Source organism: Sorex fumeus, unplaced genomic scaffold (assembly GCF_029834395.1).
Source record: "Sorex fumeus unplaced genomic scaffold, SorFum_2.1 ptg000128l, whole genome shotgun sequence".
Lineage (NCBI taxonomy): Eukaryota > Metazoa > Chordata > Mammalia > Eulipotyphla > Soricidae > Sorex > Sorex fumeus.
In genome coordinates, this window is record NW_026606185.1 from 26,543,621 (window position 1) to 26,570,678 (window position 27,058).

The window sequence follows — 27,058 nt, forward strand, 5'->3', positions numbered from 1 at the left end:
CTGCCTCTGTGGCAGGGCAATCTCCTGTGTTCTCTCTCTCCTTTTGGGTGTTGTGGTCTACAAAAGAGGCTTTGAGTGGCAAACATGTTCAGTCCATAGTCTACTTTCAACATGCATCTCCCCTCCTGGGAGGATCCTCCAAACACCCTTTATTTGGTGCTCCCTTCTCTATCTGAGCTGCCCTTTCCCCTAGAATGCCCGGCTGGCCTCTAAGCTATGGAGTAATCCTCCTGGTGTTGATCTCAGCTATTCTTGGGTATTAATCTCATATTTTGTTTCTTTATGTTTCCCCAGATGAATGCAATCTTTCTGTGTCTATCCCGCTCTTTCTGACTCATTTCGCTTAACATGATACTTTCCATGTTGTGCCACTTGTATGTAAATTTCATGACTTCATCTTTTCTAAGAGCTACACAGTACTCCATTGTGTAGATGTACCAAAGTTTCTTTAACCAGTCATCTGTTCTCGGGCATTCAGGTTTCTTCCAGTTTCTGGCTATTGTAAAGAGTGCTGCCATGAACAAACAAGTCCAGATGTGACTTCGACTATACATTTTTGCCTCTCTGGGATATATTCCCAGGAGTGGTATTGCTGGGTCAAATGGGAGCTCAATTTCTAATTTTTTGAGAATCGTCCAGGTCTCCTATTTTGTTACTTTACCAACATACACACTTTTAAAACAGTGGTTCCCCAGTAGGGTTGCTTTTGTGTGGCTGTGTGGCAGACTGGTAAATTGGTGATGCTGTGTCTGGAGCGGGCACGGGTCTGGTATCAGTTTAGCATGTGAAAAATCACCCAATTGTATACTCATGAAAAATACAATCTTCTGAGACTATATATTTAAACATCAATAAACTATCGACACAACATCCCATTCTGACATCTGAGAGAAAAGATAAATATGGGGAAAAAGTCAAACAAATTTGCATTTCATCTCTTTTTGCAGAAGACTTACCACCCCACAGTGGCGCTGGTCAGGATTACATCAAACAGCAATATTGATACAGCTGCTGTGATTACCTGCAGAAATCATTTCAACACAAAAGGTCAACTGAACAGCAGGACTTCGCCCAAGTCATTTTGAGACGCTCAGTCGGGGTCCCCAACATGAGCCATTTCTCTCCCCCACGTGCCCTTCCCCCGCCTCACTTCCCCTTCCAGGCTCTTGGCGCTGCCTCCCTCTGAGTCAGGCACTTCATGTGGAAACATTCACATCTGTCCTGGAGGTGAGGCTCTTCAGGGGAGGCCTTCCGCCAGCTCCCGCTACCCTCTTCGGGGAAGAACACTCATTTCCACCTTGCCTCAGTGGTACAGAGTTCAGAGTTCATCTTCAAAGTTGGGGTGCTCCATTCCTAGTCCTCAGATTCTCCAAGATGAAGACATAGCCTGCAGCCCCACTTTGCTGGTAGCATCAGCTCTATACCTCATTCCACCTCATGCCACACATTCTAAGCAATCAGGTGCTTCCTGGGGAAGGGAGCAATTAAATCTGGATTCGTTAGTTTACTTGAACACCTCTAGCGGTCAAAGGAAAGGGAAGTGTTGTCTCCCTGCCTATGTCCCCACGCTGGAGTGCCCCCCAGGGAGACTCCCACCCCAGCCTCTCACCAGCTGGCACAGAGTGTGTGAACCAGAGACCCTCTGGGTGAGCATGAGGAATGTCTGCTCAGGAAAAGGTTATTGTTTCCACAATCAGAAATGCAAAACAGATCCCGCCAGGAATTCCCTACTACTGCCAGCCCAGGGACTGGCCAGAGGGTAAGAGAAGCAGGCTGTCCTGGGCTGGGTCACTTGGACTGGGGACCCTCAGAGATGTCCACCGCAGTGTCATGCTAGGGGACTCGACATATGGTGTGGGAGGCCTCATAAGGCCTCAATCTGGGAACACGGCAGCAAGCAGATACCCAGAAGGAAAGAGTTTGTGTAGTGAGGCTCATCTTCATTCACTGATCACCATTCATTTACCATCTCGAAACAAAGTCAGTGGGTCCAGAGAGAGAGAGTACAGCAGGCAGGGCACTTGCCTTGTATGCAGCTAACCTGGGTTCTTCCCTGGCACCTCAGAACGCTCCCTGAGCACCACCAGGAGTGATCCGTGAGCACAGAGCCAGGAGTAAGCCCTGAGTGCCACTTGGTATGACCCAATCCCTACATCATCCCCCACCCAAGCTTATAGGGAGGAAACGGTGACTCACAAGTTCATTTGCTCTGATAACTTCACGACAATGAAGAGTAGAACCAGGCCCTGACCCACAAGCTGGCTTCTCTCAGCCAGAAGCTATCAGAGTTCCAGATCATTGATGTGAAAAAAAAATCCACTGGAAGCAGAGGCTCAAGGAGATATTTGCAAACCTATATTCACAAGAGTCAAATTCTAAATGTACAAACAAGTAATTGACAGATGATGGATATGCAAAATGTGCCATAGAAAAAAATGAGTATTAAGATGTAAAGATGAAGGACATTCTGCTACATGCATGTAGCATGGATGTACCTTGATGACTTTATGCTAAGTGAAATAAGCCAGAGTTGGAGTGGAGGGCTACTCCAGGAATTAGGGTGCTCTGATCTGGGCTTGATCCCTGGCTCCACATGGCCTCTGAGCATTGCTGGATGCAGCCTTAGAGAGCCCTGAGCATCACCAAGGGTGACCCTGATGGTCCCCAGCACCGCTGGACCTCAGCATCTCCACATCCTTGGGTCCTAGCACTGAACTACCTTGGCTAGCCAAGCATTGCTGGGAGAGAACCTGACCCTCTGAGCACCATTTTGGAGTCCCTTCTCCCCCAGCATAAAAGACAACCCAACAACAAAGAAGTCAGATACAAAGGGACAAAGAGTGTACAATTCTCCTTATATGAGGTACCTGGAATAGTCAAACTCACAAAGAAAGAAAGTATAGAGATTACTAGAGAAAAAAAGAGAAGAGAGAAAAATGGAGGAGTTAGCGTTTAATGGGTACTGAGTTTCACTTGGGATCATGAAAAAAATTCTAGAGATAGAAGTCAGTAAGAACATAATTTTTTTTTCCTTTTTGGGTCACACTTGGCGATGCACAGGGGTCACTCCTGGCTCTGCACTCAGGAATTACCCCTGTGGTGCTCAAGGGACCACATGGGATGCTGGGAATTGAATCCAGATCGGCTGCATGCAAGGCAAATGCCCCACCCACTGTGCTATCACTGCAGCCCCCAGAACATCACTTTTTAAACCTTTAGTGGCTAAAAACTCTACTCACAATAAAGACTTCAAGTTATGCTTGGAAGTTGCCATACCAGAGACCTAAGTAGTAATCATTAGTACCAACTGTTGTTCTTGTTTTCAGAAGCATTTTTTTATTTTTGGTGAAAATACATATCTCCCCCCAAAGAAGAGTCTCATGGTCTGAGGAATGTGTCCTTCGCACACACAGACCTAGAGGGTCAAGCCAGGCCCCCACCCCCTGCCGAGTCAGGCCAACAAAAGTACAACTCAATTCATTGTCAGCAACCAGCTTTGGAACTTCCTGGCTTTGTCAATGAATGTCACCACCTTTGTGTTATTCAAACAGATTTTGGTATCTAAAGTAGATCAGATTTGTTTTTTAAAACATTCATTTTAATCCTAAAGCAAAATTTCTGTTTCAGAGAAAATAAAGGGGTGTGGCATCGGTGGAAACCAGCCAGTCAGCCAAGAATTTGGGGAAGCAGCAGAGATTCACGTTTTTTATTATTGTTTTCTTGTTACTGTTTACAGACACATGAGCTGACAGTGACCAAGCATAGCATGTACTCCAGACCCTTTCTTGTAACCGCCTTCACCACCCACATCACTTTCCATTTAAACTGGTAATGGTTCTTCTGACATGGTTTCAAACCATCTTTTCTTTGTTCAGCAAATTCTCTGCTTGGAATATTTCCCCAGGCCTCTCCACACAGGAATATTCAGCTTTTTGTTTGTTTGTTTTGGGGCCACACCCAGTGATGCTCAGAAGTTATACCTGACTCTGTGCTCAGAGATTACTCCTGGCATGCTCAAGGGACCATATGAGGTGTCAGGGATTGAACCCAGGTTGACTGTGTGCAAGGCAAACACCCTATCCCCTGTAATATGGCCCCGTGCCCCCACTCACCTTTTGAAAATCCATTTCTAGAAAACTTCCTGAACCTGGTCCTCCACGTTAGGTAGTTCCAGCACCTCTTCTAGTAGCTTCTATAACCCTTCTTATTGTACACGCTAAACTCAACTGCAATGTGTGGCTTCCCCAGCTGGTGTGTGAGCTCTGTGTCCTTGTAAGTTTCGGGTGTAGCAAGAGAGAACCCTCATGGTGTGTGACTGACACATTTTATGGAACTTCTCTCCATCATCAGAGTTAGTAACATATCCTTAAAAGTCACAATGTTGTGGATTTGTAAATCCCTTTTCATATACAAGGGGCAGATGGGATGTTGGCATGGGGACACAGGGCCACTCTTGGGCCCTGGTCCTTGCTTCTCACACAGAGCAGGTGTGGGGCTGGGCTCTCTCTGATTATAAGTCCAAATCACTAGGAAGATTTAAGTGACTTCGAGATGAAGTGGCTTCGGTCACTCGCTAAAATATTACTCTAAAATATAAGGAATAGAGAGATGTCCCTGGACCCTGTGCCAGGCTGATTTCACCGAGGTGCCTCAGATGAGAGCAGGCATTGTCCCTCTGTCTGTAGGGCAGGTAGCTCAAGAGACACCTTCTATATCCTTCTATCAATATTACCTAGAAGCCTGTAGGAAATGCAGAACCACAGACCCCCTCCAGACCTAGGGAGAAACACTCACAATGGAACAGATCCCCAAAGTGGAATGCATTCCAAGGGAGGGGGTTTGCTCTACACCTTACTGTGTGACCCCGGCTCTGCTACATCTCCAAGAAAGGAAAGACTCTTGCTCTCTTGGCCTATAGGTCATAAGTACGTCTCATTAATCTGGTCCTTCTTTCACATTAAATAGTAAATTCTAATTAAAAAAAGTAATCAACTGAGAATAGATGCTCTTTGTCTCCTAGGAGCCAATAAACTCTACCATGTCTACCAAACAGGAACCACAGCCACAGCTGAGTACTACATTTAAGTGGAATATTTGCAAACCATTCAATTTTGGGGACAGGGGATATAGTTCAACGGTAGAGCGTGTATCTCACCTGTGTGAGACCTTGGATTCAATTCCTGGCATTACCAGGAAAAAAAAACTTTTTTCAAATTATCCTTATTACTAATTTTGTGATTTATTATGATGATCAGTCACTGTCCACCCGTTGTTCATTGATTTCCTCAAGCAGGCCCCTATAACGTCTCCATTGTGACAATTGTTCCTGTGTTTGACATATCGAATACATCACGGGTAGCTTGCCAGGCTTTGCCGTGCGGGTGAGATACTCTCGGTAGCTTGCCAGGCTCTCCGAGAGGGGGGGAGGAATCGAACCCGGGTTGGCCATGTTGGCCACTTGCAAGGCAAATGCTCTACCTGCTGTGCTATCGCTCCAGTATAATTATAAATAAGAACTCATGTTATACTCAAGGCATGGCTATTGGTACCCCTCATTAAAATATATGATTGATTTTTGTCAGTTATCTGAAAAAGCATACCATAAGCATAATGGAAATGAGAAGATAGACGATACATAAAGGGTCAGGCCAGGGTTCCAGCTCAGTGAACTGGAGCACATACACATGAGACTCCGGGTTTGATACATGCACCTCACGGTCCCTGGATGAAGCTTGGGAATGAGCCATGGGAACTGAGCACAGCACCACCCAGCCACCCGGGGGTGGGGGTGGGGGAACAAAATAAGAAACAGATTGAGATCATGTGAAGGACAGATAATCTTTTTTGAGGGATTGTGGGGATGGGAAGCACCTGGTTGGTGCTGAAGGGTCACTCCTGGCTCAGGGCTCAGGGTTCGCTCTAGAGGATGTTCAGGGGACCGTCAGCAGTCCCCAGGATGGAGCCGGGTCTCCTTCACACAAAGCACATGCTCTGGCACGCTGAGCTGTCTCTCCCACCCAAGGACAGCTTTAAACTTAGAGAACAGGGAGTGACTTTTAAACACAACCTTCCTGCATCTTACAAAACAAGAAAGAAGGGAACAAATTAGGGTGAGAGAGAGTTCCAAGAGTTGAGTGTGGGCTTTGTAGATGGGAGGCCGGGTCTTACCCCTGGCACTGTGCTCTGAGCACCACCAGGACCAATTCCCAAGTACAGGCACGGGACTAACCCTTGAGCACCAGCTGGCATTTCCCCCAAACAAAACAAAGCAAATGACGGGGTGGTGATGGTGGTGGTGATGTTGTAAATATCTAGTTCAAAGAGTTTAAGGGAAGAAAGCAACTAAAATTTGAATAGAGCATAAAATTTTCTGTCATCACTTCATGAAAGACAACCCGCAGACAAATCATATACCAAATAAGACCCAACTGTGGGCTATCTTTTCACTTTCGAGATTTTGTTCTTTGTAGCATGAAAGTTAAATTTTAATGAAACTTGACATATTTATTTTTTCTTTTGTTACTTGTGTTCTTGGCGTCAGGACCCCCTTCTTAGTTGTAAGGGTTTTCTTTGTTTATTTTTAGGGTGAGAGCTGGTGGTGCTTACAGACCTTCAATTTCCTTAAACATATGACGCTCAGGATGTTTTCTTTTTTTCATTTTCCCCTAGTTATTTCAGCTTGACTTTCAGTCTGTCACAATATACGACAATCTACCCTGAGATGCAAGGTTTCACTCTGTGATACAAGTGAGAAAACGAAGACCCAGATAGATGGTTTAAGTCACTGATTTTCAAAGCAAGCAAAATGACCACTCTTTCTCTAGTGCCATCCTCGATGTTCTGGTGAGGCAAGATGTTATACTTGATTTGTTCTGAACACTTCCTGACCAGGGACAGTTCCAGTAACTTAGCTTTACACTTCTTTTTCTTTTTCTTTTTTCTTTTTAGATTATTTATTTATTTTTTGCTTTTTGGGTCACACCCAGCAATGGACAGGGGTTACTCCTGGCTCTGCACTCAAGAGTTACTCCTTGCGGTGCTCAGGGGACCATATAGGATGCTGGGAATCGAACCCAGGTTGGCCGTGTGCAAGGCAAACGCTCTACTCGCTGTGCTATTGCTCCAGCCCAGCTTTACATTTCTAATCAATTAGATTTTTTCTTCTATAGTACTGACCATTTTAAAAATTGTGATAAAATGACCATCACATTCTCTCTTCCAAGCTCATTCTGATGGGAATAATTATTAATTTTGGGCTGGTAACATAGCGCAATGTAGCTCACATGTCTTGCAGGCATGAGGTCTGGGTCTGATACCTGATGCCACCACATACTCACACATAAACACAAACGTGCTCGTGCACTGCAAGTATGAGATTTGGGTTTGATACCTGGCACCAGCACCACCATGGCAACCAGAGTTTTAAAGGTCAGAAGTTGAACTTTACATTTCCCCCCTTGGTTCATATGACACTGTTCTCCTCACTCTGTCCCCAGCTGTTGGGAGTGAGGAGGAGGAAGGGGAGACAGCCAGGTCTCATCAGGGAGCAAAAAGCCTAAGAGTCTAAACATGGTTGAATTTTGTAATTCAGATTGTTTCTCACTTGCCTACTATTCCTATCCAAATGTTCTCTCACTTACGTGACCAGAAGGGAGGGGGGGTGGGTAGTTGAGTTCAAGCACCAAACTGAACATTGTAATGCATGTTGCTGAGGACTTTCATGACTCCTCATACCACTGGACAAGGGTACTTTGGTCATAACATCGGAAATTTGTGAACTTTTCTTTCTGGGACTTGCAAACTTCCAGGGATGGTTGTGTACCTGTTTGCCCCTCCCCAGGCTGAGCGTCAGACTTCTCTTGTTGGTACCCTTGCTAGTACTCACATTCCTCAAGAGGAATATGAATATAGCTGCAGGAAGTGTTTCCTGAGCCTTTGGAGAATTTCTTCCCTCACTTAAGGTGCTCCACTTTAGTTCATTCCTAAATACCAGATTCAGTTAGGTTTCTTTCATCTACTATGATTTCTATTGAAATTACACTGGCTTATCAATTTGTAAGTATTGCTTCTTTGCTAGGTAGTATAAACAGTTTTATAATGGAGACATGTTTGTAACTTTTGGATGTAGAGCACAAACGTTGAGACTATCTTAATTTTTCTTCATATGCAATTCAACCTAGTATAAAATCAATAGTCGTTCTAATGATTTTTCCACTTTTTCAACTTCCTTGGTTTCATTTTTATTAACTAAATGTACTCATCTACTGTCAAACTTACTTTAAGAAGTACAAGTTACTGTCAAAGTAATTTATTTATTTTTGTTTTTCACCAAGGGAGAGTGTGAATGCAGTTCCCTAATACCACAAATTATGCAGTCGAGTTTCCCATATTTGGGTCAGCACATCCGGCGTGCAATGGATAAGCCTCGCCCTGGGAAAATCACCTTCGTGATCATGGTATCTCCCCTGCCAGGTAAGAATGTCAAAGTAATTTTTTAACTTTCATCTCGATGATGAAAAAATTCTCTCCTGGCCTGAGTTCAGCAGGCCTGCACTCCTGAAAGGGAAGGACATATGGCTAAGGTGGTTTTATTTTCTAAGTTGTTTTGCTTCTCTCCAAGGGTAGATCTAATCTCTGCAGGCTTATTTTTAGAAATGATAAATTTAAGTTCACAGAAGCTTTAAATAAAAGCACCATAATTATACTTAACTCCAAGACCGGGAGGATTTTTTTAATCTCCTTTTGATATAATAATAACTTCAATTCACACTATTGTTATACTCAGTCATAATGTATGTGAAAAGATAGAAATGCCAAAGATACGCATCAAAACCTCCTTGCACTGTTCACAGAAAGGAAGAGTGGTGCCATTTGGCTAAAAACTATTTGCTATTTTTGCTCTCCCTTCTTGCTTAGTCCCAAGAATTCCTCGAGAAGTATCGTCATTAGTGACTCCCTAAAGTCAAGGGCTGTGCCTGTGCCCCAGCAAAGATCACACTCAGTTCTATGTGAGGAGAGAGCAAGAAGCACCCCATTCCTTGGAAGTAGACAGAGCTTTCACTAGACTCGCTTTACTAGTGCAGGGACCCTGATCTACACATATCTGAGACCTTTGAATTCTTACGACATGACTCTCGGCACTCACAGTCAAGGAGTCACCTTGAGCGCGTCTGCTATGGACTGACCTGTCTCTCTCCCATGCCTGTGCCAATGTCCTGCCCTCCTCTGGGACCGTGTGTGGGGAAACAGCCTTTGGGAGATAATTAGGGGGGTGAGATGATGACAATGGTGTTTTTACGACTAGATTAGGGCCTTCATAAGAAGAGATCAGAGGGGCCCAGAGGAATAGCTCGGTGAGTTGGGACACCTGTCATGCAAACACAAAGTCATAGGTTTGGTCCCTGGGACCCCACATACGCTGAATGTCATCTGACCACTCACTGGGACTCCCAGTAGTTTCCCAGCCACACTGCAATCAGAGGTGTGTGAGCATTGTCACAACGAGGTGAAACTTCCCACCCTCAGCCCCGTGAGTATCAGTAATAGATGTGCCAGTGGGCAGTGGCCACCCCTAAAGTAACCCTGAAAAGAAGGAAAGAACAAAAACTGGCCACTGGGAATTCCCTCTCCCCAGCCAGGTATTGCAAAGTCCCACAGAAAATTCCGCTCACAGAAAGACAGTGGCAGCTTGCCCCGGATCATAGGTGTGCAGTTTATCGGCATGCCAGAGGCCACTTAGGGCATGAGCTTCCAACAGTTTCTCCTAATCCCATGTCCATCTGTTCTCGTGTCCAAGTCCCTGTCCGAGTCTGGCTGCCTTGAGTGTCCCTTGTTACAAGCTCGGCAGGGACTTCAGGTGGGCCACCCCCTCTCCCCTAGAAAGCAAAGGGCTCATCCAGGAGCTCCTTCTCTGTTTTTTTTTTTTTGCTTTTTTTTTTGCTTTTGTGGTCACACCCGCGATGCACAGACGCTACTCCTGGCTCTGCACTTAGGAACCACTCCTGCCAATACTTGGTGGAATCATATGGAATGCTGGGAATCGAACCCAGATCAGCCACGTGCAAGGCAAACGCCCTACCCTCTGTGCTATCACTCCAGCCCTAGGATCTTCTTCTCAAGGTGGGAATTTTCTCTCACCTGGCATATATTTTCAAATGCACAGCAGCATTATTTTTCCTTATTCTCTGAATTTTCAAGAAGCCTAAGAAGACATTCATTACAGACCAAACCAAACCATTAGAAGGAAATGAGTGATGCACCCCTCACTCCACAAATCTCTCCTCCCTCCAAGTGACATGCAGAGATCTCCTGAATTCCTTCATGCCACATGAGTGAGTGTGAATCGAGTGAATTGAATCGAGGGTTCTCTGTCACTACAAGCCTGTGCATGTACTGATTTCCTCCTGATGCTTTTCATGCAGTCCTATGTCTTGGAAAGCTCTTCCCCACCGTTGAGAGAGCAGTAGGTCATAGAAATGTAAAATAATATTTCACTGACCCGGTAGGTCTCAGTGCCCTACAGATGGACACTGGGGTTTGTTTTCTGTCCTCAGCACCAAAGCATGCGTGGCTTTTGAGGTAAGTGGAAACAGCTCTACAAGTTGCTGGAACAGCAGCAGACGGTCAAAGGGCACCCAGATGGGCGTTGAATGATGCCGTCCAAGCCCATGGCCGCCTGTGAAGAGTAAAGAGCTCGCCCTCTCCATATTGCTCTGGCCCTTATTTTCTTCTTTTATTTTTTGGTTTTGGGCCAGACGTACTCAGGGGCTACTCCTGCTCAGTGCTCAAGAGTTGCTCCCTGTGGTGCTAGGGATAACACCACAGGGCAAAGTATCACCAGGAGTGTCCCCACCCCATCTCATCCCACCCCATTGAGTGTGGTTCCCACAGAGATGTTAAAAAAACACACAAAAATGTCAATGAACTACAGGAGTAGGGCAGGGAAGGACTGTCCCGTCTCTATGCCCAGTGCTCAGTAAATCTCTGTGATGAGGTAGAGTGGCTCCCTCCGGAGTTGGGGGAGATGCCTCCCCACTGGGATGGTTTGCTGGTGACTTAAGAGCCAGGGTCACGCGGCTAGGGAGAAGACACACAGTCTCTGATCTGTGAAAAAACACAAACAGGCCTTGAACCCTGAGTTTGGCCCAGGTGCTGTCTGTCACATTCCTGCACCATTCAGTCAAGCCGTCTCCAGAGCAGGAGTTGCCCAGAGGCTGCCTTCCTCCCTGGAGGCAAGGAAAGAGGGAGGGGTATGCGACCACCTAGTGGACTTCAGAATAGGGGTAAGTTAACCCAGGGGGTCCTGAGGCCCACACATGATAAGCTGAGTGGATCCACACTCTGAAGAAAAAGGTTTTTGAGTCTCTTCCTCCCCGACAGCGCAGTGGAATAAGTCTGATTGCTCCCGTCTCAGCCAAGAACTCCTGTTGGCGTGTGTAAGAACAAGAAGACCAGCTCTTGGCCCTGCCTTGGCCAGCCAGAGCTCCCTGGGCCTTTGCGGCCTGTTTGTGAAAATGAAGAAACCCACTCCCTGTGTCTGCAACTTCAGAGGTGAGGCTGTGTACATGGCAGTCAGTCGTCTTACAGCTGCTGGGGACAGACTGACTGTGTATACAGCAGTTGTCTTACAGTTGCTAAGGACAGACAGTGACTGTGTATACAGAAGGCATCCTACAGTTGTTGGGGGACAGAGAGCGACTGTGTATAAAGTAGTCATCTTACAGCTGCTGGGGACAGACAGTGACTGTGTAACAGCAGTCATATTACGGCTGCTGGGGACAGATGTGACTGTGTATACAGCAATTGTCTTACAGCTGCTGGGGACAGACGCGACTGTGTATACAGCAGTCGTCTCACAGTTGCTGGGGACAGACACAGCCTTTTCTGCAGCTGGGAACTCTGACCTCACCACAAAGGCTCGCAGCGTTGCTTGCAGCCCTGGAGTGCAGCTGGCAGGGAGGGCAACACATGGGCGGACAGCTCCATGGCAAAAGCACTTGCCCTCCCAGCGTGAGGCTACAAGTGGGATGCCCACCTGTGCAAAGCACACTCTCAGGGGCTCTGCGCGGCCTCGGGACTGTGCTCTCTGAGCACGGCAGTGCGTGATCTCAGGTGGCCCACAGCCAGGTGTGTCGCAGCTAAAATGCACGAACCCAGCGAACCCAGCACTGACACGTGTGGTTCCCAGCACCACATACCTGAGCCCAGAGCGCCCCGGGCAAGGGCACAAGCAGGGATGGGAGATGTGTGCCGAAAAAAAACTATAGACTGAACATGATGGCCACTCAATACCTGTATTGCAAACCACAGCATCCAAAAGGAGAAAGAGAGTAAAAGGGAATGTGCCTGCCACAGAAGCGGGGGCGGGGGGCGCCAGGGGGTGGGGAGGGATGCTGGGAACATTGGTGGTGGAGAATGGGCACTGGTGGAGGGATGGGTGCTCGGTTTTTGTATGACTGAAATGTAAGCACAAAAGCTTGTAAGTCTGTAACCGTACCTCATGGTGATTCACACTGCACTGTAGCACTGTCCTCCCACTGTTCATCGATTTGCTCAAGTGGGCCCAGTAACGTCTTTATTTTGAGACTTGTTACTATGTTTGGCATATTGAATACATCACAGGTAGCTTGCCAGGCTCTGCCGTGCGGGCAAGATACTCTCGGTAGCTTGCCGGGCTCTCCGAGAGGGGCGGAGGAATCGAACTCAGCTTGGCCGGGCTGGCTGTGCACAAGGCAAATTCCCTACCGCTGTGCTATAAAAAAAAAAAATTTTTTTTAAACTTAAAAAAGGGCACAAGCACCGAGACCAAGTGCATGTGTGAGTCCCAGGCATGCGACAACCATAGCAAAGGGGAGGGAAAGGGGAAATGGGGATTTAAAAAGGAAATAAAATGTTTCTTTAAAGAACAAATTGGTGCCAGCATGAGAATGAAGACTGGGAGGCTGGCAAGAAGACAGAACTTACAGAACACAGCTCTTTCTTTTATTTGGGGTGGGGGTGGGGAGCCACACCCAGCGGTGCTCAGGGCCCACACTGGCTCTGTGTTCAGGATTTACTCCTGGCTCTGTGCTCATGGGACCAAAGAGTTGCCAAGGATAGAACCAGAAATAGCTGCATGCAAAACAAGCACTTTAACCCCTGCACTATATCTCCAGTTCCCACTTTCTTCCTTTTCTTCTTTAAAGGAGTCATGGCATGTCAGACATAAAATGCACAAGCATCTGATCAGCCTGAGGTCAGGATGCACAGGCCACAGGCACAGAAAATTCTAAATTAGGCCTAGGTTGCTACTTGTGGGCCTGGTCCAGTCCAGAACATCTTGAACAAATCATCTGTTTTTCTGGGTCTCAATGTCCATCCATCCCACAAAGGAAGAAAAAAAAATCCTTGCATCGTTCAAAACTATCAGTGGGCAGTGAACGATCTCATTTCTGTAAAGAGGCAAACCCAGGTAACATGTGTACAGGGAAAAAGGACGCTCCAAAGGTCCCACCTAGGCTTTTTTATTTAAGTTTTCTTTCTTTCTTTCTTTCTTTCTTTCTTTCTTTCTTTCTTTCTTTCTTTCTTTCATAAACAGGCTCATTTTATTTTATTTTATTTTTTATTTTTTGGGTCACACCCGGCATTGCTGGCTCATGCACTCAGGAATTAACTCATGGCAGTGTTCAGGAGACCATACGGAATGCCAGGAATCAAACCTGGATTGGCAACATGCAAGGCAAATGCCCTATTTGCTGTGCTATCGCTCCAGTCCCTTAACTCAACTTTCCACATGTTCTGTAATCCCTCTAAATTTCTTAATAAAGGGAGTTAGTTTCGATGGTTTCTAAGGACGTTTTTTTCTAGAGACATTCTGATCAAAATTAAAGTCTGAGACTAAGGAAAAAGTTATTTGCAGGGCCGGAGCCATAGTATAGCAGGTAGGGCGTTTGCCTTGCATGCATCCTATATCACCCCCCAAGCACCACCAGGACTAATTCCTGAGTGCAAAGCCAAGGATAATCCCTGTATCCCTGTGCATTGCCGGGTGTGACCCAAAAAGCCAAAAAAAAAAAAAAAAGAAAAAAAAAAAGAAAGGGATTTGCTTCCATCATGCTGAAGCTCCGGCACTGACCTAAGCACACCCAGTCCCCGTGTGGGTATGCAGCTGGCCTGGGGTGCCGCTGGACGTCTGAGACGCAACCCCAGAGCCTGGTTCTGAGGATGATGGGTCCACTTCCCTCTGCTGCCTTCCTGCTAGACTCCCTCAGCCCCCCAGTGTGTGGAGGTGTTTGCTATATCGTACAACAATCACCTGTTAAGAAAGACTGCCACGACACCACACAGGGGAGTCCAATGATGGGAGCTTCTGCTCAGGACAAGAGGCCCCAGATGCCGCTCTCCCCTATAAAGGAGACCCCACAAAGGCATCCTTCCAAAGAGTCCCGGGAGGGGTCAGGAGTAGCGGCTGAGCTCCCTGGCACAGGAGGGACATGGAACCAAACGCCGTGGCTTCCTCCTATGCAGAGGCCGGCCGACTGCTGACTGAAGAAACCATCTTCGCCACGCTGCTGACTAACGAGGTGGGTATTCCTGGAGTCCCGTAAATAAGCACAACCTGCGTGTACATAACTGTCAGCTCCAGAGGTCAGATGTCCACTAACACATAAAGCAACGTCCAAATCTCTACCCTCTCAGTCAGTTCCAAGTGCAGATTTTGAGTCAAGTGGAGAACTTGCAAGTTTGAACTATGTATTTTTGTTTGTTTGTTTTGGTAAGAGTAATGACATTTTTAGTAGGGAAAAAGAACTCTACTTAAAACAGATTCAGAACAAGTGTGAAGAGGGAGCCAGTTGGTCTCGGCACCCCTATCTTCAGCCAGGGCCCGGTCGCCAAGAGGATTTTAAGGCATGTGGGAACGGATGTTTTGATAAAATCAGATCAAGTCAGTATGTACTAAATCTTCAAATATGCATGATCTGGATGAGAGAGAGAGAGAGAGAGAGAGAGAGAGAGAGAGACAGAGAGAGAGACAGAGAGAGAGAGACAGAGAGAGAGGCAGAGACAGAGAGACAGAGACAGAGACAGGGACACACAGAGAGAACGGGGCTTAAAATGTTTCCTTGCATGTGGTTGATCCCAGTTTGATCCCGGCACCTCATATGATTCCCCAAGCATCGTCAGGAGTGATCTCTGAGTACACAGCCAGGAGTAGACTCAGAATGGTGCTGGTTATGGCTCAAACCACCTCCCCTCAACAATAAATAATCAAGTCACTTGCTCTTTTCAGTGAGCTAAAAATGAGCTCCCCCATCATCAAAGTCGGCTCATTCAGAGCTCCCCCACCCCCAGGACGGGGCCAGAGAGACAGTAGTGGGTAAGGTGCTTGTCTTAGACACACCCTATCTGCATTCGATCCCCGGAATGACATATGGTTCCTAGAGAACAGCTAGCAGCTACGCGTGACCCCTGAGCACAGAGTCAGGAATAAGCCCTGCATACCACCCCCCTAAATAATTTCAAAGTCTCCCAGCAGAGCTCCCTTCTTCTAGCTATGACTGCTGAAGCTCATTCTCTGACGTACACACACCTCCTTGCTCTGTTTGCTCACTGATGGGGCCAGCAGAGCTAGATGTGATCACCTTCTATTCAGCCTGCACTTGGGAAACGGTTCTGGAGACAGAAAAAAATGCAAACCCAGACTGAATAAATGGCCCCCAAAATGTGCATCTCACAAGAGTACCATGGAGGGGGAAGTTGAATGTACTTCACAAGACACATAATAGAATTCTATCTCTCCCTCCCTCCGTCCTTCCCTTCATCCCTCCCTCCTACTTTGCTCGCTCCCTCCCTCCCTCCCTCCCCCTTCCCTCCCATTCTCCTCTCTCTTTCCCTTCCTTCCTCCATGGTTCTTTTTCTCTGTAGTGCCAGCTTGAACCCAAGTTTTCCGCCTGCCAGGCACGCCCTCTAGGACCATCCACCTCTGAAATGCATGTGGAGCCTGTGCAGGTGTGTTCATTGGTTTGGGGGGTGAAGGGCTCCTCGTACTCCTCTACTCAGTTCTCTCCTCCATGACCAAACTCATCCATTCATCTCCCCAAGGAAGTCTGGCTAACATTCCCAGAACCTTGCCTGTATAGTGCCCAAATCATTCTTTGTCTTCTGAGATTGTCTTGGATACTAACAGCATCCTGGCAGTTAGGAAATTGACAGAAATTCAGGGTATTTCCTCAGTCAATGAACTAAAGCAAACCCATTCAGGTCAAATGTTGTGAAACCCAGAATTGTTATCATACTTTTGCAGCACAAAACGCTGTGATCATCAATGGCACTAAAAATAGCCCAGGAAAAAAATGAGCTCATCGTCTAGAAACAAGAAAAACAACAATCTTATCCAAAATAGCAAAATGTTCATGACCATCATCCAGTTCCCTATGAATTATTTTGACAATAGGAAATGGAATTTAATTTTTACCCCCTTAAATTGAAAACTGCATTTCCCCTCTCGTGTGCCCTCTGGGAAAAGCTTGTCTATAAGCCACTAATTCCCAGATAACACACACTTGTCTGACTGTTTGCAGACTAGAGCAGCAACCAGCTTGCCGCCACTGTCTTCCTGTCGCTTCCCTGGCATGCCATGGAAAGACAGTGACTTGCTGTTACCATCCCACAGGGGGAGTCCTCCCTCCCCCGCACTCCTCCCACCCGGAACTGAGGCCACTGCCTCTAGCTTTTGGCTTTCTGTGAAAAGCAGTCCTTACTGCCACAGCTACTAAGGGGGGGAGACGATTCAATTAGAAAACAGTCACGATGAGCTTCTTCATGTCCACTCTTGCAACGTAAAAGTTAGCTGGCAGCAGCAGGTCACTGGCCATAATTATTTCCAACAGGTCATTCCAGAAGCCAGTGAGGAGCAGCTGACCAGTAGCTGAAGGAAGGAAAGAAAAGGAATACTACACTGACAAGCAGAAAGTACCTGTTGAAGGCTGGAAGAGGGTACGGTGGGCAGGGGGCTTGCCTTGCATGGGTTTCCCATGCAGGAGAGCCCATGTTCGATTCCCTGTATCCCATATGGTCCCTTGTGTCTCATCAGACTTGATCCCTGAGTGAAGAAACAGGCACAAGCCCTGAGCACAGCTGGGTATAGCCCCTACCCCCACATCCCAAAGTACATGCTAAGTCTCTGAACTTGATAAATCTAATAAAAAAAAAATTAAGTGAAGAGGAAAAAGACTATAGTTATTTAGAAGTCACAAAATCTGTAGGATTTCCTATTTTAAAAGACACTAAGGTTCTTCTTCTTCTTTTTAATACTACCAGAATCAACAACAGTTTCATGAATAGTCTTGAGACACCTTTCAACACTTTGAAGTCCAGCAGCAGCTATGGACAATACTTGTATATATTCATCCTAAATGAAGACAGAGCGAATCTGACTCAAGGACCTGTCTTAGCTCAATACCCTGGCAAGAGGTTGAGAGAAATATAAGCATATCACTGGCAAGGGAAAGACAGTCTCTGCTCCAGATTCCTGGCAAAACTCTGAAGAAAAAGACAGAACAATTGTAAAAAAAAAATTCATAAAAATGAAACTCAGAAAAACTCCAATCCAGTGAAGGGCTCTTCTTCAGATGAACAAACTGAAAAAAGGCTGAAACTTAGCAGCAGGATCTTGCCATTGTTTTATGACAAACTCCTGCACAGGAAACAGTCAGGGAGACATCAAGGTACCAGAGAAAGAGGTTTTATTATGGAGACACCTCTGAAGGCTCCCTGGTGGTCAGAGCATTATAATTAAGTCATGAACAGCCAGCAGGATGGTCTCCATGGAAACCATCAAATAGGTATTTTCAAGGACACTGAAGACTGTCGAATCAATGACTTTTGATACAAGTTTAAAACACTGTGAAAAAAACTTCCTCAAAAAAGAAATACAAATGGCCAAAAGGTACATCAAAAAACTCTCTACACCACTAATCATTAGGGAGATACAAATCAAAACAATGAGATACCATCTCACGGAGACTGACACACATTAAAAAGAACAAGAACAATTAGTGCTGGAGCAGATGCAGGGAGAAAGGGACTCTCATTCAATGTTGGTGGGAATGCTGACTGGTCCAGCCTTTTTGGAAAACAATTTGGACATTCCTCAAAAAACTAGAAATTGAACTTCCATATGACCCAGCAATACCACTTCTGGGAATATATCCTGGGGATGCAAAAAAAAAAAATCCATAGTAGACATGACATCTGCACTTTTATGTTCATTGTATGTTCACAATAGCCAGACTCTGGAAACAACCTGAGTGCCTGAGAACAGTCGACAGGTTAAAGAAGCTTTGGTACATCTACACAATGGAATACTATGCAGCTGTTAGGAAAGATGAAGTCATGAAATTTGCTTATAAGTGGATGGGAATGGAGAGTATCATGCTAAGTGAAATGAGTCAGAAGGAGTGGAACAAATATAGAATGACTGCAACTCATTTGTGGAAAATAAAATAACACAGTATGAGACGAACACCCAAGGACAGTAGAGATAAAGAGCTAGGAGGATTGCCCCACGGTTTTGTCCTCATAAACTGGGGAGAATGCAGCTGGGATAGAGAAAAGGCCACTAAGTAAATGATGGTTGGAGGGATGGCTCAGGATGGGAGATGTGTGCTGAAAGTAGACAAAGGACCAAACATGTTGAACTCTCTATCTCTGTACTGCAAACCATGATGCTAAAAAGTAGAGAAGAAGAAGGAAATTGTCTGCCACAGAGTAAAGGTGGGATGGGTGGAGGTGGAGGGAGGATACTGGGGACATTGGTGGTGGAAAATGTACACTGGTGGAGGAATGGGTATTTGATCACTGTATGACTGAAACTCAGTCAATGAAAACCTTGTAACTGTATCTCACGGTGATTCAATAAAAAATTTAAAAAATGTTAAAAATAAAATAAAAATACTATGAAGGATACATCTCATGCTTCTTCTGTTGGACAATGTTTGATAAATTATGTGTGCAAGTGAGACCCTGTTCCCAGGCTGCAGGATTTGAAGTGATCTACAGAGAGTCAGCCACAACCAGACTCAACTTCCAGGAGTAGCAGAAATAAGTGGTAAATTCAGACCCAGGAAATGACCAGTAGTACTGTAGCACTATCCTCCCACTGTTCATCAATTTGCTCGAACAGGCACTAGTAATGTCTCAACAAATTGTAAGACTTGTTACTCTGTTTCTGGCATATCGAGTATGTCGCAGGGAGCTTGCCAGGATTTGCTGTGCAGGCAGGATACTCTCGGTAGCAGAGTATCAAACCTGGGTTGTCCGCGTGCAAGGCAAACGCCCTACTTGCTGTGCTATTTGGTAAAAGACAGAGACTAGTGACCAAGGAGGGCCTGCCAACTGCCAGGACACACTATTAATATTAGAGCTGACTAAATCTTACTCAAGACTCTCACAGTCATTGTTTCCAGACAAGACGAGGAAGCACACCCCAAGAAGGTGGCAGATCTGGGGTTCGAAGCTAGGCTGATAGTAAGTGTTGGCAGAGGCTCCACACAGTGCTCTGGGTTTGCAAAGTACCTTGTCAGATGCTCACACACATTGTCTCATAGATTGATTCTGCTTTTCCTTTGAAAACACCGAGGAGTCCAAGTTCCAGTTTGCTAATTCTGCCAGTTCTCCCCTTGATCCTTCCCCGTACCTCTTTCACACTATCATACTTCAGCCTGAAGACACTGGGGGAGGCTAAGAAGTGCTCCCCATCTTCTACCCTGATGGAGGAGCAGCAGTCTTCCCTAATCAGCAACTCAAAAGAAATTCTATTCTAGGAATATGAAATTCCAGGGTCTAAACTCTGGTAAGGACAACTTATAGTTAAACATTAAGGCACTTTGGCCAGGCCCATTTCAATGCCAGGGTAGTAAGGACAAATAAGTAAGGACAAATACTCACTTCACCACCTTTACCATTTCCATATAATCAGAAAGAAGGTAGAATTGGGGAACAGGACTGGAGAAAGTCATATTGTGAGTAATTTGTTATTTTATTCTGATTGTTTTTTTTTTAAAGACTTTTATTTAATTAATTCAATTTATTTATTTTGGGTCACACCCGGCAATGCACAGGGGTTATTCCTGGCTTTGCACTTAGGAATCACTCCTGGCGGTGCTCAGGGAACCATATGGGATGCTGGGAATTGAACCCGGGTCAATCGCACGCAAGGCAAACGCCCTACACGCTGTGCTATTGCTCCAGCCCCTTTAAAGACTTTTAGATCTGATAAATCCTTTATTAAGTAGGCACTTTTTGGATAACATTGGTTGCCTTTCCTCCCTGGCCACTGGAAGCTTGTGTTTGTTGATTGGCCCCCAACCTGTCAATTACCTTTGTCTCCAGATCAGACTCTGAATTGTAAATATTGTCTTTCTCTTTTCCTGAATGTCCTTTGCATGGTTAGTTATTTCAGAGCAATTGCCTTTTGTATGGATACAGGAAGACAGTTAAAAAGACAAGCCTGTGGCTTGGGAGTTGATTGACTCCAGATAATATTACCTCCTGGACATCTGCTCTCTTGACTTAAGTCTCAACTGCCCTTCCTAGATCCCCAAAAGCAAGGTCCCGATGAGGGACTGGATGGACTCAGGGCAAGCGGTGAGCTATGAGCTACCATGGCATTGAAATGGGCCTGGCCAGAGTGCCTTAATGCTTAACTATAAGTTAAGAGCTTGGTCACGGACAAATTCTGTCACAATCCAAAAGTAGTAGTCGTAGACTAGATTTGGACCCTGCTGAGGTTAGGCATGACTGATCCTGCTTGAGCACTATAGTCTGAGTCTGTGGTAAGATGTCCCCAGGAGAGTCACCCTACAAGCCTAAAAGTGTCTATTACGGTGTCCATAGAGAACGGTAAATATTAGGAAGGAGAATTAAAGATGCTAATTAAGTTGCAGGTCTAAGAAGAGGAGAAACACATCGCACGGACTGTTTTGTCCTTGTGGGCTGCAGGTGGTTGGGAAGTCTGGAAAAACATTTTTGATCACGCTTCCCCTCAGGAGGCATCGTGAGAGGATTAAAAAGAGCAGCTGCAGGGAGAAAGGGTTGGAGAAATAGTGGGATTGATGGATGGATGACTGGATTGATGAATTGATTGAAGGTTACTGCAGGGGGATTGAAGGATAGATGGTTATAGAGACAGAGGCTTCTCTCCTGCTTCCTGTTGGTTCCTGGCATTGAAGCATCTTCCCAGCCAAGTCCAAGGCCTCTGCTCTCCCCCATCCCTTTCACTCTCGGAGACTAAAATGAATTTATGTATTCACTGAATTGATTCCAGTTCCATCTCTCCAGAGGTGAAGTTCCAGGAGATATGCAGAGCCCTGAGCTCTCAATTACAACCCCCCACCCCCAATTCCAAGACAAAATAGCTCAATTGAGATGTTTCATTATACACATTTGTCTGAAGTATACTTCACTGCCTTTCCTCCCGGAAGATGGTTTTCCCCTGTCCCCACCTAATCTGTCAGTAATGCCCTTGACTTCCCCTGTCTCTAGCTATAGACCTTGAAGTCCTTTGCTCTTTCCCCTATGTATCATTCCTTGGTCCAAACTATTGTTACGTACCTTGATTCTGTTCTAAAATGATCTGCATTGGGTCGGAGCAATAGAATAGAGAGTAGGGCCCTTGCCTTGCACACAGCTGACCTGTGTTGAATTCCTGGCACCCCATATGGTCCCCAGACCCCAATAGGAATGATTCCTGAGAGCAGAGTCAGGAGTAAACCCCGAGAACTGCTGGATGTGGGCCAAAAAACAAAACAAACAAAAGATCTGAATTTTGTTCATCTGAATCCTTATCACAGCAGACAACAACCAGCTCAATAATTAAATAATTCACATTTTCCCCCATACTTGTCAGCTAATCTTGATCTTCCATCCTGACTCTTGTCATTAAGACTAATTTCCTTCAAAATGTTTGGACTCATACACAATTTAAGGTACTATTATCACAGAAAGTTGTTTTAAAGACTGATGTGGTTTTTGGTCTACCACTATCTGCAGCTCAAACATCGCAGGCCCCCCACAAGCACAGAGAGATAAAGCATTCCTACAGAGATGGTCCTGAAATGTGAGTAAATACTTAATCCTCAGGACCCCAAGAGGGCTGGCGCTGCTGTCTGGGGATGCCCCGTGATCATGTTCTGGTTCATTTTCAACATAAACTCACTCTGATCCGATAGATGCTGAGAACGCTGGACACTTTGACACTAACAGAACGAGACAAGGCACGACTCAGTCCAGGAAGAATTCTCACATGAAAACTTACATATATGGACAGAATCCAGTAGAAGAAAAAAATGTCATACCACACTTTATTTATACAGCTACACATTTCACCAATTTCCTCTTAAACTCACTCACTTTCCCTACAGCGGTATTTTCCATAACAAGTGGGAGGGGATCTCCCTTTCCCCATACTCCCTGGAGGGAAATTTTTTAATGAAGATACAATTAAATGTCATGTAAATGAAAGAAATGTCATGATAAAAATGAAAGAAGGAATTTAAAAAAAAAGCTACTGTTATTTTTGACTTCCTACAAGGCTTCTCAAATTTCCAGGGACAAAACCGATAATATTAGTGAAAACAATACAAAACGAGTTAGAGGGCGCTTTATTTCCATGCTGCTCAATCTCAGCTCCAAAGAAGATTCAAGAAAAGAGGAGGCACCTGGATGCTTTCTCGGAGCAACTGAAAGTAAAGCTGATGCCACAACTTCCAGGAAAATGGCAGAGAAAGAACGGTTCGGGGAAGCAAAAACGAAGGCACCTCTGGTCTCCTAAATGATCTCTTGCCTGTGTATTTTCACAGAATTCAAATTCTTCTCTGGGGCCAAGGGGATGCCCTTCAGAGTCACTTTCTGACTATGATGACACCCTGGAGAGTCACAATAAGCTCAGAAGACAGTCACTGAATGCCATTATGCTGCACTTTAAATGTCAGAACATTGTGATGGACTAGTGCCCCCGCACCCCCATGGGAATTATTTCACTACTCAGAACAGTATTTGAAAGAGGAATGGGGAGGCAGTTTAGGGAGAGAGAGAGAGAGAGGAGAGGACGGATGAGAGAGAGAGAGAGAGAGAGAGAGAGAGAGAGAGAGAACAAGAGGAGAGAGAGAGAACAAGAAGGAAGAGGGGCGTGAGAGAGAGGGGAGACAGAGACAGAGAGAGCAAGTGAGCAGCGAGAGAGCAAGAGAGAGAGAGAGAGAGAAAGAGATACCTTGTGCTGAAACCGGAAGAGACATTAATGACTCTGTCACTGTCACTATCTTCCCGTTGTTCATCCATTTGCTCTAGCGGGCCCAGTAACGTCTCCATTGTGACACTTGTTACTGTGTGTGGTATATCGAATATGTCACGGGTAGCTTGCCAGGCTTTGCCGTGTGGGATAATCTTGGTAGCTTGCCAGGCTCTTCAAGAGGGGAGGAGGAATCGAACCTGGGTCAGTCAGGTTGGCCGCGTGCAAGGCAAATCCCTACCTGCTGTGCTATTTCATCCAATTCTCTGCATTTAATGTTTTGAATGCGACCACAGCAGATCAAAAATCCTTCCATCTTCTGAATCAACCAGAAGAGGAAAATTACAAATCTCCCTCAGTTTAAGAAGAAAAGAAAATATATACTAATATGCACATTTGTGAAACTAATATACATAATAAGCTGGAAAGTCGTGGCCAAAAAAGGCAAGGCCAAATACACAGAAAAATGATCTGTAAGGCATAAGATTAAACCACTGTGTTTCCAGCATAACCAGAGCTCTCAGGGATGATTGACATGCCATGAAATTGTAAACGTAAAATTTAGTGTTTTTTTTTATAGGAACAAAGTTAATAAACTGTTCCAATGCAACCATCACCACAACCAATTTTACAACATTTTTACTACCCAAAACACCTCTTTCAAGACTTCTCATAGTCAATATTTGCTCTAAGAAATTAGCATGCTTTCCATCTCTATAAAATCACCTTTCTTGAAGTGTTTACATACACAGAACCACACTGTGTGTTTTCTTTTGTGACTGACTTTTTTCACCTGGCATACTGTGCCTCCGGGATCTGGATTTTATAGTCTCTGAGTCTTGGCCGCTGATGGGATTACACGGCGCCAGGGGGCCAGGTGGTGGGTGTGACCCCCGCCTACTGGAATTTGGAGGATCTGGGTGGAAGATGCTCGACTCCAATTCGAGTAGGCTTGGAGGTCTCGGCCCCGGAACCCGCGTGGCTTTGTCCCTCTGCCAGTACCTTCATGTGTGTGGAGAGTGGTCTCAGCATGGTGGTGGCTGGTCCTGGAGGTCTTCGGCTGCCGGAGCCCTGGTCGGGGCGGGGAGGAAAGCTCGACCCGCTCCCCTCCAAGGGGTCCCGGCGAGGGACACCCAGGCGCGGGGGCAAAGACTGCACTGTTCTCGTCCGGGATCTGGATTTTTTGCATTTTTTGCATTTGCGGCCGCGCGACATCTTATCAGAACTTTTCTTTATGACATCTTATTGTCTCATTCCTACTTTGGACAAACTTGCAGGCTATCGAATGTAGCCTGCCCACAGGGCAGAGTCTGGCAAACTCCCCGTGGCCTACCAAATATGCCAAATATCAGTAACAATGATGGGTCTCATTCTCCTAAAGAGCCGTGAATATAATCTCAGGGCTAGGATGAAAGAGACGTTACTGGGGCCTGCTCGAGGCAATCGACGATTAACAGGATGATGAAATGAAAATACTGTGCCTCAAGTCCCTTCTCTCCTTTCATAATTGTTGAGATAATCTGGTCACACACACACACACACACACACACACACACACAGTGACATTGGTGCTTGCTCTACCGCTCAGTTTCACTAATTTTGGTGCTTTATGCATGGTCTGGCTGTAGCCCTCACAGGGGGCGCTCTTCCTGGCTGAGGGGCTGGCACACACACTGGGCCTAAAGAGCAGAGCCAGCATCCGGGACATGCTCAGTGGAGGCGGCAGACCCAGAGACCAAGCCCTTGGCTTCAGACTCCCAAGTCAGGTGAGCTCCTCCCCCAGCTCTGAGCAGCTGAGATCAGCAATATCGTGGCACTGTATTAACAGTCCCTTTCTTTTCACTGCTGAAGTGTTCCATGCCATGTATACACTGTATCTTGTTTATCCTTTCACACTGATGAACATTTCCATGGTTTCCAGCTTGGGGCTATTATGAACAGTGTTTCACTGAGTATTCATCCCTAAGTCTTTTTTTGTGTGCTTGGACATGTGTTTTCATTTCTCTTGCACAGACTCTTGGAATAGAATTGAATTGCTGGATTGTATAATCAATTCATGTTTAATCTCTTGAGAAACAACTAGACAGTTTTTGAAAGTGGCTATGCCATTTTACATTCCTACCAGTAATTTACAAGTGTTTCTGCTTCTCCACAGCCTCACTAGTACTTAATTCTGTTTATAATTTTTATTATAGTCATCCTGCTAACTATATATAAGTGTTTCATCACCATTTTAATTTGATTTCCTTAATACTTGTGAATTTATGTGTGCTAGTCATTTTTTTTTAATACATGTTGCATTCAATTGGGGCTAGAGAGACAGTACAGAGGCTAAGGAGCTTAGCTTGCATGCACCTAATTGAGGTTCAATTCCCAGAACCGCATGTGGGCCCCTGAGTACTGCCTGGAATGGCCCCTGAACCCCGAGTCAAGAATAAACCTGAGCACTGCTGGGTTGGCCCAAATAACCCATCACATCCCAAAAGAGAAATGGCTATTCAAGTGTTTTATCATTCAAGAATATTATTTTTATTGTAAACATTTAAAATATTATTTACTTATTTTTGTGCTGTTAGGGATCAAACTCAGGGCCTTAGCCACTGACCATTTTTTAATCAGGCTGTTTGTCATCTTCTTTAAGAATTCTTCATGTGTTCTGAATAGAAGTCTCTTATTAGATATGTGATTTGCAAATATTTTCCTTTCAGGCTATGCCATGTCTTTTCATTTTAAAAAATTATTTTCCCAAAGTGGTTGTTGAATTTATTGATGATTTTTGTGACTGTTTTGTATATCTTGGATATCAATCCTTAATCTGTCATATTGTGCAGAAATACTTTCTCCTAATCAGCAAGGTGTCTTAATTTTATTTTATTTTTTTTCGAATTATTTTATTTTCTTTTTCTTTTTTGGGGGGGTCATACCCAGCAATGCTCAGGGGTTACTCCTGGCTTTGCACTCAGGAATTGCTCCTGGCAGTTGCTTAGGAGACCATATGGGATGCCGGGGATCGAACCCGGGTTGACCACGTGCAAGGCAAACGCCCTACCCACTGTGCTATTGCTCCCACCCCGGTGTCTTAATTTTAACCTGTTTCTTTGGCCAGGCAGAATTTTTTTCTATTTGTTTGTTTTTGTTTGGGGGCACACCTGGTGCTGCTCAGGGCTTATTCCTGGCTCTGCACTCAGGGATCATTCCTAGCTCAGGGGCTCAGGGAACCATATAAGATAACAGGGATTGAACCCAGGTTGGCCACGTTCAAGATGAATGCCCTATCCACTGTACTGTCTCTCAGGCACTGCAGAAACCTCTTAATTTGATGTAGTCCCATTTGTGTCATTTTGAAAATGGGGAGAGGAAAATGAACACTCTTCTCAGAAGAAGACAGGTGGCATGTGAAAAAATGTTCACTGTCACTAAATACTAGGGAAATCCAAACTAAGGGACAATGAGATAGCACTTCACACCAGTGAGAATGGCATATATGGAAAAGGACAGGAACAACTTATGCTGGCAAGATGTGGTGAAAAACTCTCATGAACTGCTGGTGGGAATGTTGTCTGGTTCACCCCATGGAAAACATTACAGAGATTCCTAAGAAAGCTGAGAGGAGCTTTCTACCATACAACCCAGTAATTCCACTGCCTGGTACCTACCCACAAGATGCAAAAACATGCATTCAAAAAGATAGGCGCACACCTACATTCAGAAGTTGTGGCATATATGCACAGTAGAATACTACTCGGCCACAAGGAATGACGAAACTGTGCAATTTGCTGCAATATGGATGGA

The 27,058-nt window shown here is 45.4% G+C and overlaps 1 protein-coding gene and 1 pseudogene across 2 annotated transcripts in view; both read right to left on the minus strand.

The window, feature by feature from the left end:
- The window catches only part of TMEM241 (transmembrane protein 241), a 119,464-nt gene that overhangs the window by 10,538 nt on the left and 81,868 nt on the right, over positions 1-27,058 (minus strand). For both annotated transcript variants that reach the window (XM_056138222.1, XM_056138221.1), the window contains one exon: positions 957-1,021. In XM_056138222.1, coding sequence (XP_055994197.1) covers positions 957-1,021 — 65 coding nt within the window. The remainder of the gene's footprint in view (positions 1-956; positions 1,022-27,058) is intronic.
- Positions 8,330-8,480, minus strand: LOC130045610 (uncharacterized; annotated as a pseudogene).